At 46.2% G+C, this 14,694-nt stretch overlaps 1 protein-coding gene across 1 annotated transcript in view; it reads right to left on the bottom strand.

The window, feature by feature from the left end:
* ASPM (assembly factor for spindle microtubules) overlaps positions 1-9,562 on the bottom strand; it is a 71,854-nt gene extending 62,292 nt beyond the window's left edge. The window contains exons 1-3 of the mRNA XM_075003296.1: positions 9,263-9,562; positions 6,984-7,127; positions 5,068-6,427 (exon numbers count right to left, since the gene is read on the bottom strand). Of these exons, the coding sequence (XP_074859397.1) occupies positions 5,068-6,427; positions 6,984-7,127; positions 9,263-9,562 (1,804 nt within the window). The remainder of the gene's footprint in view (positions 1-5,067; positions 6,428-6,983; positions 7,128-9,262) is intronic.
* Between the last annotated feature and the right edge of the window lie 5,132 nt (positions 9,563-14,694).

Here is a 14,694-nt window from a genome sequence, read left to right as displayed (position 1 = left end):
TAGAAACACTGACACTTTTATCTTTCTGCAATAGCTCACATACTTTTCTGCTACTGGAAGAATAATAAAGCCAATCAGCTTTATGAACTAACCAGAGTTACTTGACCATCCCCCATTGATGGAGGTGAAATGACCCTGCTGATCCAGCAACATGTGCAACACCATACAGAAGTACCCCATATGGTTTATGTACTCTGTGGCAAGGTGGTCTGGTGCCAAGGTAACTGAAATGCACATTCCTATCACCAAGCTGCAATTAGGGAACCCCTTCGCGACAAAACCCTCCACAATGTGCTGCACATTTCCTAGAGTCACTGGTTATGTGTACACCACAGCGATCTGTCAACAGAAGTCACTGCTGTTTGGGAGATATCTCCCAATAAAACTTCTGCGGCTCTGTCAACAGAGAACATCCAGACTGCCCAGTTGCTTTCTCGACTGAACAGGCCCCAGAACCCTACAGACAGGGTTGCACGGCTAGCAAGCCCTTCCAGGAGTACCAGCAAGGCACACTTTTAAAGGGACCACTCCACAAACACCTGATCCCTGCACGTGCTGAGGCTTGCTCACCTCCACGAGGGACGCCATAGCTAGTGCAGGGCTCACATACTTGCTGAAGGAGACTGTGTCATTTCCAGTTAGCCATGAAGACACAGTAGCTTCTGCAGCACCTCATCCTGCTTGTCTTCTGGTATTGGTATTGGTGAGCACACCCTAAGTGCCCCAAGGCCCCACCCGTGCCTGCCGCCCCCCAAGTGATCAGACAGCTGTGGATGTACACCATCAGTTCCAAATGGTGGGACAGCCTCACCATAGGCCAGTGGGACAACCAGCATTGGCACCAGAACCTCCGCATGCAGGAGGACACCTTCCTGGAGCGCTGCGCTTGGCTTGCCCCTGCCCTCTGCAAACAAGACCCCCCAACCTGCAGACAGTTACCCCCAAGTAGAAAAGGGCCACCATCACCCTCTGAAAACTTGCCACACCGGACATCTACCACTCGATCAGAAACCAGTTTTGTGCGGGGACATCCATCGCCAGGGCCATGCTCATGCACTCTCAGACTTCAGGCCTTGCATGGGGACGGGGGAGGGAGAGATCCTGTTCAAGGGGTCCCTCAGGCCAGGGCAGTAACAGCAGCGGTGGGTGGGTGGCTCTCTACCATTCCAGCAAGATCTGCAGAGGCTCCAAGGACGTGGTACAGACAAGCATGCTGCTTCCATACTCTCAGCTTCCTCCCATGGGGTTTCCAAGGATCCCTGCATCTTTAAGCCTGGCTGGAGGTGGAGAGCATAGAGCTGTGATTGCAGTGGACAGGTGTCTCCCAGTGTCAGCTGGCCAGCACCACGGAGGACTTACCTGTCTATAAAAGCAACTGTAGGGTGCTAGAAGAGCTTGTAACGGTCTCATGAGAGCAGTCCGACCCCTCTGTGAACCCCTTAGAGGAATCTTATACAGAAGCACGCTGCCAATACTTCAAGACTACATGCTGCAAAACAACTCATCCTGCCCTACAACACCTGCGAAACAAGGCTTGCTTGCCAAGACTTCAAGGCTATGCTGGCAGTAGGCCACAAGAGATAGTGATAAGGAATGCATAGGCAATTTTAGGCAATCTTATGTTAATGAGTTGAGCTTTATCAGCTAGTGTTAGGAGGCCTGTTACAGAGCCTCTCCCTAAGCGAAGCTCTGGCATGTCGGGTCTTCCCCCACGGGTGACTGCGACGTCTCCAGGGCTCCCGCCGCGGGTGTCACGTGCTTTCAATAAACCAAATATAGCACTCGCCTTCTGGGTGCAGCCTCGTCTCTGGGGAACCCGTGCCTAGTTGGCTACAGCAACCCTCCCCCCCACCCCCACGTGGAGTGTCCACACTTCAATTCTGTCAACAGATTCTGTCAAGGGAGGCATTCTGCCTCGCAGGAGAGAGGCAGAAGTCCATCAACGAATGTGCTATGTTCGGTCACGTTACTGTCAACAAAACGCATTTATAGTGCGGACGCTCCCCAGGTTTCGACAACAAAAGCCTATAGTATAGACATAGCCACTGTCTTCTGTGGTTAGAAGGGTATTGATTGCCATGGCTACCTGGATGACAGCAGCCCTCAATGTAAACTTGCCCATTCCAAATTGATTGCCCACTGACAAGTAGCTGTCTGGTGTTGCAAGTTTCCATAGAGCTTGTTGCCACTTGTGCGTTGACACCAAGTTGTTCAGGACAGTCAAAACCAAAAGGGATTGTGAAGAACTACAAAAAGATCTCAGCAAACTGAGTGATTGGGCAGCAAAATGGCAAATGAAATTTAATGTGGGTAAGTGTAAGGTAATGCATGTTGGAAAAAATAACCCAAATTACACGTACTACATGATGGGGTCAAATTTAGCTACGACAGATCAGGAAAGGGATCTTGGAGTTATAGTGGATAGTTCTCTGAAGACATCCACGCAGTGTGCAGCGACAGTTAGTAAGGCAAATAGGATGTTAGGAATTATTAAAAAAGGGATCGATAATAAGACAAAAGATATCATACTTCCCCTATATAAAACTATGGTACGCCCACATCTTGAGTACTGCGTGCAGATGTGGTCTCCTCACCTCAAAAAAGATATATTGGCATTAGAAAAGGTTCAGAAAAGGGCGACTAAGATGATTAGGGGCTTGGAAAGGGTCCCATATGGGGAGAGGCTAGAGAGACTGGGACTTTTCAGTTTGGAAAAGAGGCGATTGAGGGGCGATATGATAGAGGTATATAAAATCATGAATGGTGTGGAGAAAGTGAATATAGAAAAATTATTTACCTTTTCCCATAATACAAGAACTAGGGGACACCAAATGAAATTGATGGGTAGTAGGTTCAAAACTAATAAAAGGAAATTTTTCTTCACACAGCGCACAGTCAACCTGTGGAACTCCTTGCCCGAGGAGGCTGTGAAGGCCAGGACTCTATTAGGGTTTAAAAAAAGAGCTTGATAAATTTTTGCAGGTTAGGTCCATAAATGGCTATTAGCCAGGGATAAAGTATGGTGCCCTAGCCTTCATAACAAGGGCAGGAGATGGATGGCAGGAGATAAATCACTTGATCATTGTCTCTGTTCTCCTTCTCTGGGGCACCTGGCATTGGCCACCGTCGGCAGATGGGATGCTGGGCTCGATGGACCTTTGGTCTGACCCAATATGGCCATTCTTATGTTCTTATGTTTCTGAACAGTGAGAGGTGGTCTCATTCTGGTATTGCAGCGCTTCAGGACAGGGGAAAATACTTTGCAAAGTTTCATGAAAATGGCCTTACACATGCGGAAGTTACGTAGCTACCATTGATCATCCCATACCTGAACAACAGTGTGGTCCTACCAGTCTGAGCTTGTTTCTTGGTACCAGAATCAGCATTCTACTGTGTACAAAGCAGAGTGCAGCCAGCATCTTCTCCTTCCTCCTCTCCAGTGTTTCACATTCATGCATGGCCATGAAAAAAGTCGCTAAAACAATTTTTGCCATTGCTTTCCCAAGGTAGTGGGCAGAAAGAAGTGCACTAAGGGAAGCTGATGACACACACCCAGAACCTCCCTCAGCACTTCTTTACCCTGTCAGACACTGGCAGCTTAATCTACCCAACTTAATCAACACAAGGAGGCAGTAGGAACATTGGGTGGGTACCCACAGTGCATTGCTGACCAAGTTGAAGCTGCCCGCCCCAACGAGGACGCACTCCATTGACTCCATGCGCCAATGTGGACAAGCACCCCCAACTTCACAAAATTAGTTGCCAAAAAAAAAACCACACCCCGACCTTAAATTGGACTTAATTTTCTAGTGTAACTAGAATTACCAAGTAAGCCAATGTAAAGGTGAACAGAGAACCACATGTGAAAATCTATGGTACCAGAAATGCATCACAGCTGTGAGCCATTGTGAATGGTCTTTTAAAAGCTACCAAGTGAGACATTAAAGCAAAACCTTTGAAAATACCTTATCACTGAATATTCACATTCTTGACAGCATGCTAGATTTTATGCTGAATTTCCACAGTCCCACCAAAGCTTATCTTAAAATCTCTTTTATCCAGTACCTCTACCCAAATTCTTGCCTGTTAAAATAAACTACTCTGGACCAGAGCTTTGCTCCAAAAGCCACTGGACGCAAATCTGGTACTTCCCTAGCAGTTGTCCACAGTCTAATGTTTTGTTTTGTCCTCTTGCAAAACAAATAGTGTGTGACATATCACCTCCATATTGGTACACATAAAATTCATTTTGTACACGGACAATCCTTGGCAAGGTGGTGGGTTTGAGCAAAGGGGTGTGGGTTTCGGGGAGTGAGGGCTCTGGACCAGGGTACAGCTGGAAACAAAGGATTTGAGATATTGGAGGAGGCTGAGATGGAGCACAGGATATGTGATGGGACTGGGAATAAAGGGCTTTGGATGCAAGTTCCCTTGGGAGAAAGAGCTACTCCCCCCAGTCCTCTGTTACCATAGCAGCTCCATGCCAGATGAGAGGTGCCTCTCTGCCAGCTGTGGAAGCTCAGGTGATGCTGGGTATGGGGCACCACTCTCCTGACTACAGCAGTTCATGCCGCTGGGTGCAACTGGGGGAGAACTTTGAGAAGGCACCTATCACCAGGGCACAGCAGCCAGGGAGGAGACTCACCCCTCCAGGCCTAGCGGGGAGCTGCCATGGCCAAAATCACCTCTGCCATGGCCATGATAGTTCCATGCCTGGCAGCCCTGATCCCCTATACAGGGCTCATTAGGCAGCAACGCCGCTTAGACAAAAAACTTAATTCTCCAGCAACATTACCAAATAAGGCACATCTTCTAGCACACTGCAAGACTATTTAGCCAAACAAGTGGCATCTACTAAATGAATGCAGATAGTGTATTCTATAGCAATGCTTTACTGCTACCACCTCATTGGAGATGTTGCTACAATAGTTCATACTTGCTGCAGAAAGTGGTAATGAAATGCTGGAAGTTCTAGAGAGCCTCTTCTCACATTTTTTGGCAAAATATGAAAACACGTTATAAAAAAAGAAACACAACACTTAAAGAAAACAAATGAAAAATACTCACCAGCTTTTCTTCTGAGGTTTAGTTTCTCTGTGCTTAGATGCTTAGAGACCGGTGGTCTTACAGCATGTTTTTTTTTGTCAACACAAGATGTAAGGGTTCTTTTTGTTTCTGTTTCTTTCACATATCCTGTAGCTGGAGCTTTAATATCTTCTAAGTATACTTCACTTTTCCTCTTGCGACTGCGTAAAGTAGATCCAATGGAAGATGAATATCTTTCTTCTTTGTGATATTTGGTGTCACCTGAGATGGGATCTATAACTGGAAGGCTATGGAGCATTTCTACTTTTGTAAGTGTGGTTCCTCGACTTTCATCTTCCCATATCACATTATCATGACGTTTTCTAAATTTTGGCTTGGTTGTCTCCTTTTCCTTCTTTCCAACAGCAGTAGATTTACTTTTGATGACAGTAGCCAAAAGCACAGGACATTTTTTTGGTTGTTCCTTTTGGAAGAGACTATGACTCTGAAGATATTTATCAGAACAGAGAGAACTAAGACAATTTTGTTCAGGTGTGGCACAATGAAGTAACTGAGATTTCATTATTTGTCTCTCACTGAAGACACTGTTTGAAAACTCGCCTTCTACAGATACATTTATTGACTGCATGTTTTCATTTTCTTTCCATTTTGAAGATGACAACTTCTTTTTAACACAAGCCTCCAAACTGGTGGATAACGAGGGCAGTGTAACAGATTCATGGATTTGAGACACTGATTCTATAGGCAATATGTTGTCTTTTACAAACTGATCAGGCGACAATATTGGAGCATCTTGCTCTGCAGCATCTTCTACATTAAGTTGATAACTATCATTTATAAAAGAATCTGGACTTAAAATTCTCCTTTGACCCAAAGAAGAATGCAAAGCTGCCGTCCATTCTGAAGCATAAGCAGGTGAATGTGTATTTGATCCATGTGCTTGTACTAATCCAGAAGCAGATCTCTGTACGTTTGAGGATTTCATTTCCTCATTAGGATGTTGAAGTTTCTTGATGTCACTGGTGTGTATTTCTTGCAGTAATTCATCATTTATCACCGTACCAAGAACTGAGTACGTAGTAGATCTTCTCATTGAAAGAGGTGTATGAATGGTATTGTGATGTTCTTGCAATACAGGACTGATAGGTGATATAGGAAGTTTGTTTTCTAAAGGAATAAGCAAGTTGTTTTTTGGAGACACACTGCCTCCTAACACATCCAGATTTTCACAGGACTGGAGGGTGCTTCTAACTGTTTTTGTTGTTTTCGAAACATGAAAGGTTTTGTTAACATTTTTAACATTTGAATGCTTTTTCTTAGCTTTTGTAGAAACAGATCCTTCTAATGTGTTTTTCCATTTAATAACATCCCAAAGACTCTTCTGGAAAACCACAAAAAGAAAGAAAGAAACAAACACTTAATCTATGCACAATTTTGTATGGGTCATCTATCAACTCATTAAGAGTCGTTAATATGAAGGGGAGAGATTAAGGTTTTTGTTTGTTTGTTTTTTTTAAAGTGTATCTATCCAAAATAAGTAACAACTAGCCACATGTTCTATGCCCTTACCATTAACTTTATAATGCTCACACCATAAACAACACATCAGCATAGCTGAAGCACGGGGATAAAATGCAATATAATCCATAATCAAATAAACCAGGAAAATAAGTTAAAGACACTTTGTTACTCCCTATAATTTATCCTTAAGATGTTGCACCACTTCCAAATGGAAAAAGAAAAATTCTGTATTGTACCTGGATGCCCACAAGATTTGGGCTATTTCAGGTCAAAGGAGAACAAATTCTAAGATAGTGTAGACTCTAAAACAATTGTCTACATGAGTAGACAACTGCTACACTGCAAAATTTGGACTTACAAGCAAGCAACAAAAAAAGACAAAAATAATTAGTGTTAATTAAAAACACATTTCTTACCTTTTTCTTCAGCGGCTGTTCAGCATCACCCAGCAACACAGCTTGATATTTTACAATGTCATTGACAATAAAAGTTACCAATTCTCGGACTTTTTTTTCTTCTAGTGGTGTCCAAGTTATAGGAATAAAAATTCTTTCTCCAGGCTATGAAAGAAAGACATGTTAAAAACAAAAATATACCGTTGTGAGAACTTGCAAACATTCTGAAGAGAATCAATCATTTAAGAGAGAAGCCCCAAATAAAAAATGTTAGTGTCTGCAAATGCTTACATTTTCAACCACACTTCATAATATGAGTTTGTGTGACTAAATATACACATTCAACTTCTAAATGTCAACTTATTAGATTAATTTTAAGTTATTATAATGCAGGATAGGTGAGAAAGTACAAAATATTCAATAGTGAGGTCAGGCAACAGAATGGAGATAAGAAGATAGATCTGATTACTTGTTAACAGAAAAACCTCCTAAAATTAACATTCATATTTTGTAGTGTGTTTTAATGATCATGAAAGGTCTATAAAGACAGTACATTAAGCAAGAGAGCCTATTTAAGACATGCAAGAGCAATATTAAGTATACTAAATAATTAATAGAATGTAAGCAAAATTTAAAATAAGCCCTATTTAGATTTTCTAAACAATTTTGTTTTCATTTACCTCAACTATCCAAGTTTTACACTGTGTATTAATTAGTGCAGATAGACCAATAAGCTCACTGAAAATTAACAAAGATAGAGTTCTCACATTCTAATAGCACAACTTTGGATGGTGTGGGGCATCAGAATTAATTTGTTGAAATGATGCTTGAACTCTGGGAAGAATCTCCCCAAATACTGGAAGAGCTACCCTAGTTTGCATGTTGCTGCTTTACTGACAGTAACAATAGAGTGGAAAATGCCAGTTCTGACGCATTCTGTGCACTTCAAGCATTACCAGTTCTGTATTTTCACCATATTTGAGGGCAGAGCCGGGAAACTGAGCAGAGCAGCAGCCCTTGTTAGTTTCCGGTATGTAAAGGGCAGAGGGGAGCCAGGAACCAGGCTGGAGCCAGGAAACTGAACAAGGCTTCTGCCCTGGTCAGTTTCCCCTCTATGCAAGTTGGAGAGCAAGGAGCCAGGAGCCAGGCCAGTGCCCGATTCCCAGTTCCCCCATTTGCAAGCCCCAGGAAACCTGGTCAGTTTTCTCCCGCAAGCAGATGGGAACCAGACTTCCCCCTGGTTACCGGCTCTCTGCCACTCTGGGAGCCAGGAAACTGACCAGCCTGGTTCCTGTCTTCCCTCAACTTGCATGAAAATTCGAGTTATACAGGGGTTGCATTTCTGCATAACTCGCAGGATTACTGTACTAGCGCTCCAGGTAGTAAAACGTGGCAGTTGCCACTTCTTCAGGAGATTCCGCTCCTCATTTTACTAAATGTAAATAAATAAATGGGATGATAAAGAGATACGGAGGGTGGCTTGAAAGAACGGCCTACGCCATCTGTGGTTCTTCCTATTTGGGACTAGTGTCTAGCAATGACCAAATCCTTATGATTCAACTATATGAGAGTTTATCTTTAGCCTAGGAACGGCAAAGCACAAAAAACTTCACGGTTAGCTCAGTCCTTAGCACATAGGCCTTGTAAACACAGCGGTGTCAGGTCAATCCTTGAGAGGACCTTTGAAGGGGCTGCAGCAGGTTACATTTAAAAAAAAGAATTTGTTAGGGATGGTGATAGGCCCTGCAGGGGAGCGGACTCCTGACTTCTCACGATGCCTTCCAGCTCTATGAGAGCGATAGATACAAAAGGCCGTTATCTTACCTACCCTGACCACTGTGAACCATAGACATGGCCAGCCTACGCTTTCTCCAAACACCGCCTCTTCGCAGGGATGAGTGAATGGATTCGCCCTTAACTGTCCTCTTCTGGACAGAGTCTTTAAGTCCTCCTGAGCTTTTTGAGCCTCCTCCCGCTCAGAGGGCCGAAGCCGAGCGCTTGTGTCAATGGGGCGGGGGCGCTCTGTCGCTTCCCAGGCAAAGCTGGTAGCGGCGTGACTCAGTCAAAACAGGCAGCTCAAAAGGCGTTACAGAAGCTCCGACACGCTCCGGCCTGCGGCGCTGGGCAGGCCAGCGAGCGAGGCGAGGCTGCTCCGCTCCACCTGCCCGGGCCCACACAGGCAGACCTAGCGTCGGGGTCGCCGGTTAGGCAGCTACTGTGACCGGCAGAAGAGGTGGGGGCTTAGCGTGGCGCGGCGCGGCTGCCCTCGGAGCAGCAAAGGCGCGAGGAGGGACCCTTACCTGGATGAGGAAGCGCCGGCGCTCCAGGCTGAAGCCCGTGGAGGGAGGCGGGAAGCGGTCGATGACAACATCAGCCTCCTCCGGGTTGGGATTGTCTACGGCCAGGCGGCGGGTGCAGGAGGCGCCGGGCCGGAGGCTGCAGAAGCTGACGAAGGGCGGCCGGGAGAAGTGGGTGAGAGTGAGCACAGCGGGGTCCTCCTCTTCCCGCTCAGCCCAGCGCCGCCTCCGCCGCCCGGAGCTCTCGGCTGGGCTCAGCTCCCAGGCGGCGGCAGCTCCCGCACGGAGCAGCTCTGCAGTCATCAGCTAGTAGCTGCCGGCAGCGCAGCGAAACCGCACGATCCGTAGTGACAGCACGGAACTAACCGGCCCAGCCGGCCCCGCCTCGAGTTCAAACGTAGCGCCACTGCCAATCGCCAAGCGCCCCCACAGCCCGCCAATCACTGCACAGTTCTGTCTCACCCCGCCCGCCAATCACCACCGCGGCGCCCCTTCCGAGCTGCCAATCGCCTTGCAGCGCCACCCCCCCGCCAATCGCAGCCCGGCGTTTTATTTAAACTCGTTCCGAAGCGGCTGGCCGCAGTTGTGTTCTCTCCCCAGGCAGCCACCTCGCCGCAGAGAATTCCCTGCGAGTCCCGCTTGGAGGATGGAGAGTGAGGAGAAGCCGCCCACAACCCTGCCCGATGGCTGAGCTCCTACAGTACGGTCCTGTGCACGCCAGCTTCCCCCCACGGCGCCCCCTTCCTGTCTACGGGCTGCATCGCAACCGGGAGCCCCGAGGGCGCAGGTCTCGCTGGCTGTTTCTTGTCAAGTCCCGCGTTCCCGGCTGCCTGGGACTGTGAAAATGACCAGTAAGAGCGAGTGTGAATAAGGGGGCGTCTGTGCTGCGTCGCCCTAACGGCCCTGGCACGAGCGCCGTGCCCGCAGTGAAGGTGCGGTTAGGGTAGTGAGTTCTGCTGGTACCCGTGTGTGCGCCTTACTATGACCTGACTGACTAGCGTGGGCGAGGCCTAAAACTTTGTTATCCTTTAAATCTATGCTCTCTGTATTGAGTGCTGCTGTTGCTGCATTGCCTCCTTGCCCCCCCCCGAGTTAATACACATCAACAGTCTTGCTACTTGACTAAAATAAAAATTGTTAGTATTCTTCAAGTGTACCTTACACCCTAGCTGAGGGGTCAGCCGCCCCAGCCCAGGTGCCAAGAGCTGCTTTTTAGTGGCAAGTAGGAGCTCACTGAACCCCTCTTCCCCCAGGGTGCTGAAGCCCCATGACTTGCTTGAGAGGGCAAATAAGAGCTCACCTATGTTTTTCTTAATCAGTAACTTTTGTTTTCGTCTTTTGTCATGCTGTCAACTTTCTAATTTTAAATCATTCTAATCTTTTCTTCCTTTCTTTATATAGGATGCCTCTTCCATTTGTGTGGCCCTGTCTTCTCCCCTCCAATCAGATAGGGTGACCAGAAATGGATGCAGTAATTGTGATATGACCCCTTTTCATCTTAAGAGACAGGGGTTAGCAGTTGGGGTGAGGATCTAGGGGCAGTGTTTGAATCTGCTGCTTTTCTTGTGGCTTATCTGTCCAATAGTGGATTGGCAGGGTCAGTTGCCATAACTGCAAGTCAGTCTACTTCCAAATTCTGGAATCTGAGTGTTTTTCCTCTTAAGACAAAATTATTTCATGTGGCTTGCACAGACTGTCAAAGGCTCTGCCCAGTCATAGCAATCATCACCAGGTATTTCAATCTGATATAGATTCCCAGGATTTTTGGATCAATGTTGAATTTTTTTCCATGGCATTTTTGCATGTATCCTTGAATCTTAGCTTATCTTCCTCTTGTTTACAACCCACATGACAGTTCACCAAAGAGGAGTTCTTTGGGAAGACATTTGTCACCCTTGTATCGGAGGGGTAGCCGTGTTAGTCTGGATCTGTAACAGCAACAAAGGGTCTTGTGGCACCTTATAGATTAATTTAGACTAATATAGACTAGACTATTTGTCACCCTTGTCATCTTTGTTTTTATAGAGTGATGTTTGCATCCCCCTCATGTCATGTGGAACATCCCCTTCCTCTTTGATTTACTCCTAAAAATGTTGGAGGGCAGGTGAAGAGCACAGCCTTGTTTGCCTTCAGGATTTCAGTTGGAATTCTGTCATTTTTCTGGTGCTTTTCCATTGGACAGAACATCAAGAGCTTGAGAAAGTTCCTCCTCCTTAGGCTCCACGTTGAGCTCAAACACTTCTGGAAGAGTTGGGATGACATCAAGTTCAGGTTCTTTTATATGCTCATGGGAATAAAGCCGTGAGTAGTGTTCCACCCATCTGGACATCTGCAGCTTTTTGTCTGTGATCACCTGTCCATTTAAATGCTTCAGTGGGGCAACTTTGGTAATGTTTGGTCCAAGTGCTTTCATCAGTCCATCATGCATGGTTTTCAGGTTGCCCAAATCAGATGCCTTTTGAATATTTGAACATAGGTCAGTCCAATACTTGTTCACACACCACCTGGATTCTCTCTGGAGAACAGATCTTGCGTGTCAAAGTTGATCTCTTGTGCTTTGAGATGGGTTCTTCATGTTGTTCAGATGTGCCTTGTGGTTCTTTTTTTTTTTTTTTTCCCAAGAAGAGGCCTAAGAATGTCAGCATTTTCATCAATCCAGTCTTTGTTGGAGAACTTGTGTTCGAAAGGCAGTTTTGGCACAGTCGTATATTGCATCTGTCAGCACTGACCATGTTTCATCAATGGTTCGTTGGTCACATGTGTTCCATTTTGCAAGTGAGATCATCTGTGAAGATACAGCATTTCAGGGCCTCTGCTATTGAGAGTATTGATTTTTGGCTTATTGCATTCCTTTGCCATAGATTTTCTTTGGGACGATTTTAGCTCTGCTGATGGTCAAGGAGTGATCAGTGGCATGTGATGTATGCCTGTATTTTGATGGCGTTGATGTTTCCTACATATCGGTACAAGGCCGATTTGATGCCAGTCACCAGATCTAGGGTGGTGCCATGAAACCTAGTGACTCTCTTTCAAGTTAAAGAAAATATTGGTGGTGCAGAGCTGATTTTGAGAGTTGAATTTGAGAAGGCTTTGACCATTTTCTTTCATTTTCTCAATACGGTGATGACAGACGCAGACGGGCCAGGACTGATGGTCTTGTCCAACTCTAGCATTGAAGTCGCCAAGGATGTACAGTGGTTCGCCAGTTGGAAAGGAGTCTAACTTTTTGAAAATTAGAAGTGGTCCTTGTCTTCGGTGCATGATGCCTAGGTGGTTGTATAAGCACTGATGATGACTTATCCTGACTTGTTGCAGAGCTTCAGGGATATAATACATTTGGAGTCAGTTGTAGGCATATTGATAGATTTCAGCAGATCCAACTCCATAGAGGTGGCATTCCTCTGAACTCAAGCCCTTCCAGAAGAAAGTGTAGTTGGTTTCTTTCACTGACCCAGCATCTGCCAACTTTGCTGCCCTCTAGGAAACCATGTTGACATTCTGCTTGTGTAGCTGTTGATCTATGGTTGCTGTTTTGCATATTGAGTCAGTGTTTGTAAGGTCAGGGCAGCTGAGTCCTGGATGCATGGTCTGTACATTCCAGCTATTGAACCTGAGGCAAGTTGATTTGTCTTGTGGGGGGTTTGTCATTTACATCTTTTTGATCTTTGGTCTGTCCCCATGCACCCAATGAGGAAGGCAAATGTGGGTCAGCACCTTATTGACCAGGGGCTGCCTGGCTTGAGACGGGTGGTAGCTGACCTCTAGAACGTGACTTCTCCAACCAAAAAAAGTGAGCCACAGCATCCTCTTCGCAAGTTGAGGAGGGCTTATAACCTGTAACTGCCACTTCCTGTTTGTTCCATGACAGCAGCATGGATGGAGTGTCCTCTCCATTTGTCACTCTTACAGGCTGCAGCACTCCCCCTGACTCCAGTGGCAGCTCATTCCTCTGGGCTGCATCAGTGACTAGAAGGGTGGGGGCTGGGGGTTTCAGGGACCAGGCCAGGATGGGTGATGGGAGCGTGCTGGGACAGAGGGTGCAGGGGGAGTTGCAGGCCAGGCTGCTGCACCATGGTACTCCCACTTCATTGCCCACCACCAGTTGGTGAGAGCCATCAACTACATCCTGCTGTGCAGGGTCGTCCTCCTGGCAGATGTGGACTCAGTCATTGAGGGGTTTGGTGCCCTGACCTTCCCCAATTGTGGGGGAGCTACTGACAGTACACACCCCCTATCCATGTCTCGCAACACTAGGCATCCAGCTTCACCAATTGCAAGGGATACTTTGGGGTGGTCCTGGAGGCCATCAATGACCAGACTCTGGGGATAGTTCATGGAGTGCAGTCTCATGGATGAATCTGCACCTGCTGTACTTCCTGTCTCAATCCCCATGACAAGCAGCCCTGTTGAGGGGAACAGAGTTGGCCCAGGCCCAGTGGCATTGCAGTGAGGCTAAGGCAGGCCCCCTGCCTGTTATGGCTCTGCATCGCTCCCAGAAGCGGCTGGTTTGTCTGGCCCCTAGGTAGAACAAGACCAGGCCATGCCCACAGATCGCAACCTCACAGCTATTGTTGGCCGTGGTTCCTGTCCAATGGAGTGGGAGGGGTAGTGGTGGGGGTGGTGGCAGCACACCAAGCTTCCCTAAGTGTGGCTCTGGCTCAGGGCTGCAGGACATGCTAGCAAGTCAGTACTCACAGCTCCAGCCAAGCAGAGAGGAGTTGAGGCTCTCAGCATCTCAGAACCTTACCAATGTATCAAATGCAGCCCAGGAGCTAGAGGTTCCCCATCCCTGCCATAAAAGAAACTGACCCATAACTGTTGGGCTAATACTAGTGGCTTTTTTTGGCAGACCAGTTTATTTTGTCATCCTGTTTAGACTACAGTGTAGATTTTCAAGATTACTTGGAACAGACACTTGATGCCAGATGAGCTCAGCCCACCCTAATAACATCTAAACAAAGCACTCAGCAACTCCTTGGCGCAACAGTAGAAACTGTTGAATACTGAGTGTCCCCTTGATTTAAAGCTGTTGAATACTGATTGGTTCTGAAAATACACCTGTACCATCAGAACATACTTGGTTTTCTTAGAAGATTTTTTTTTTTTTTGTAATTGTCACCCATGTTTGCACAAGGTTTGAGAGACCAGGCATAACTATAGAAATACCTATTGTTTTTAGTTTTGAAAATTTTACCTTAAATTGCACTAATTGCAGTTTGATTCATCAACTTATAAATCATTTGGGTAGACCCTTACGGTTTGTAGAAGGTTGCTCACATTAAAAGATCAGATCAAACCAAGGGATTTTCCTAATTAAACTTCCAATGTTGTAAGATTGTCACATTTGTGGCTCTCACCATTTCCAAAACTCTTCCATTGTCTTTAACTCTAGACATGCACAATGCTTTTTCCATGCTTTTAAAATAGGTACAAAT

Source organism: Carettochelys insculpta, chromosome 9 (genome assembly GCF_033958435.1).
Source record: "Carettochelys insculpta isolate YL-2023 chromosome 9, ASM3395843v1, whole genome shotgun sequence".
Lineage (NCBI taxonomy): Eukaryota > Metazoa > Chordata > Testudines > Carettochelyidae > Carettochelys > Carettochelys insculpta.
This window is presented reverse-complemented; position numbering and strand designations above follow the sequence as displayed.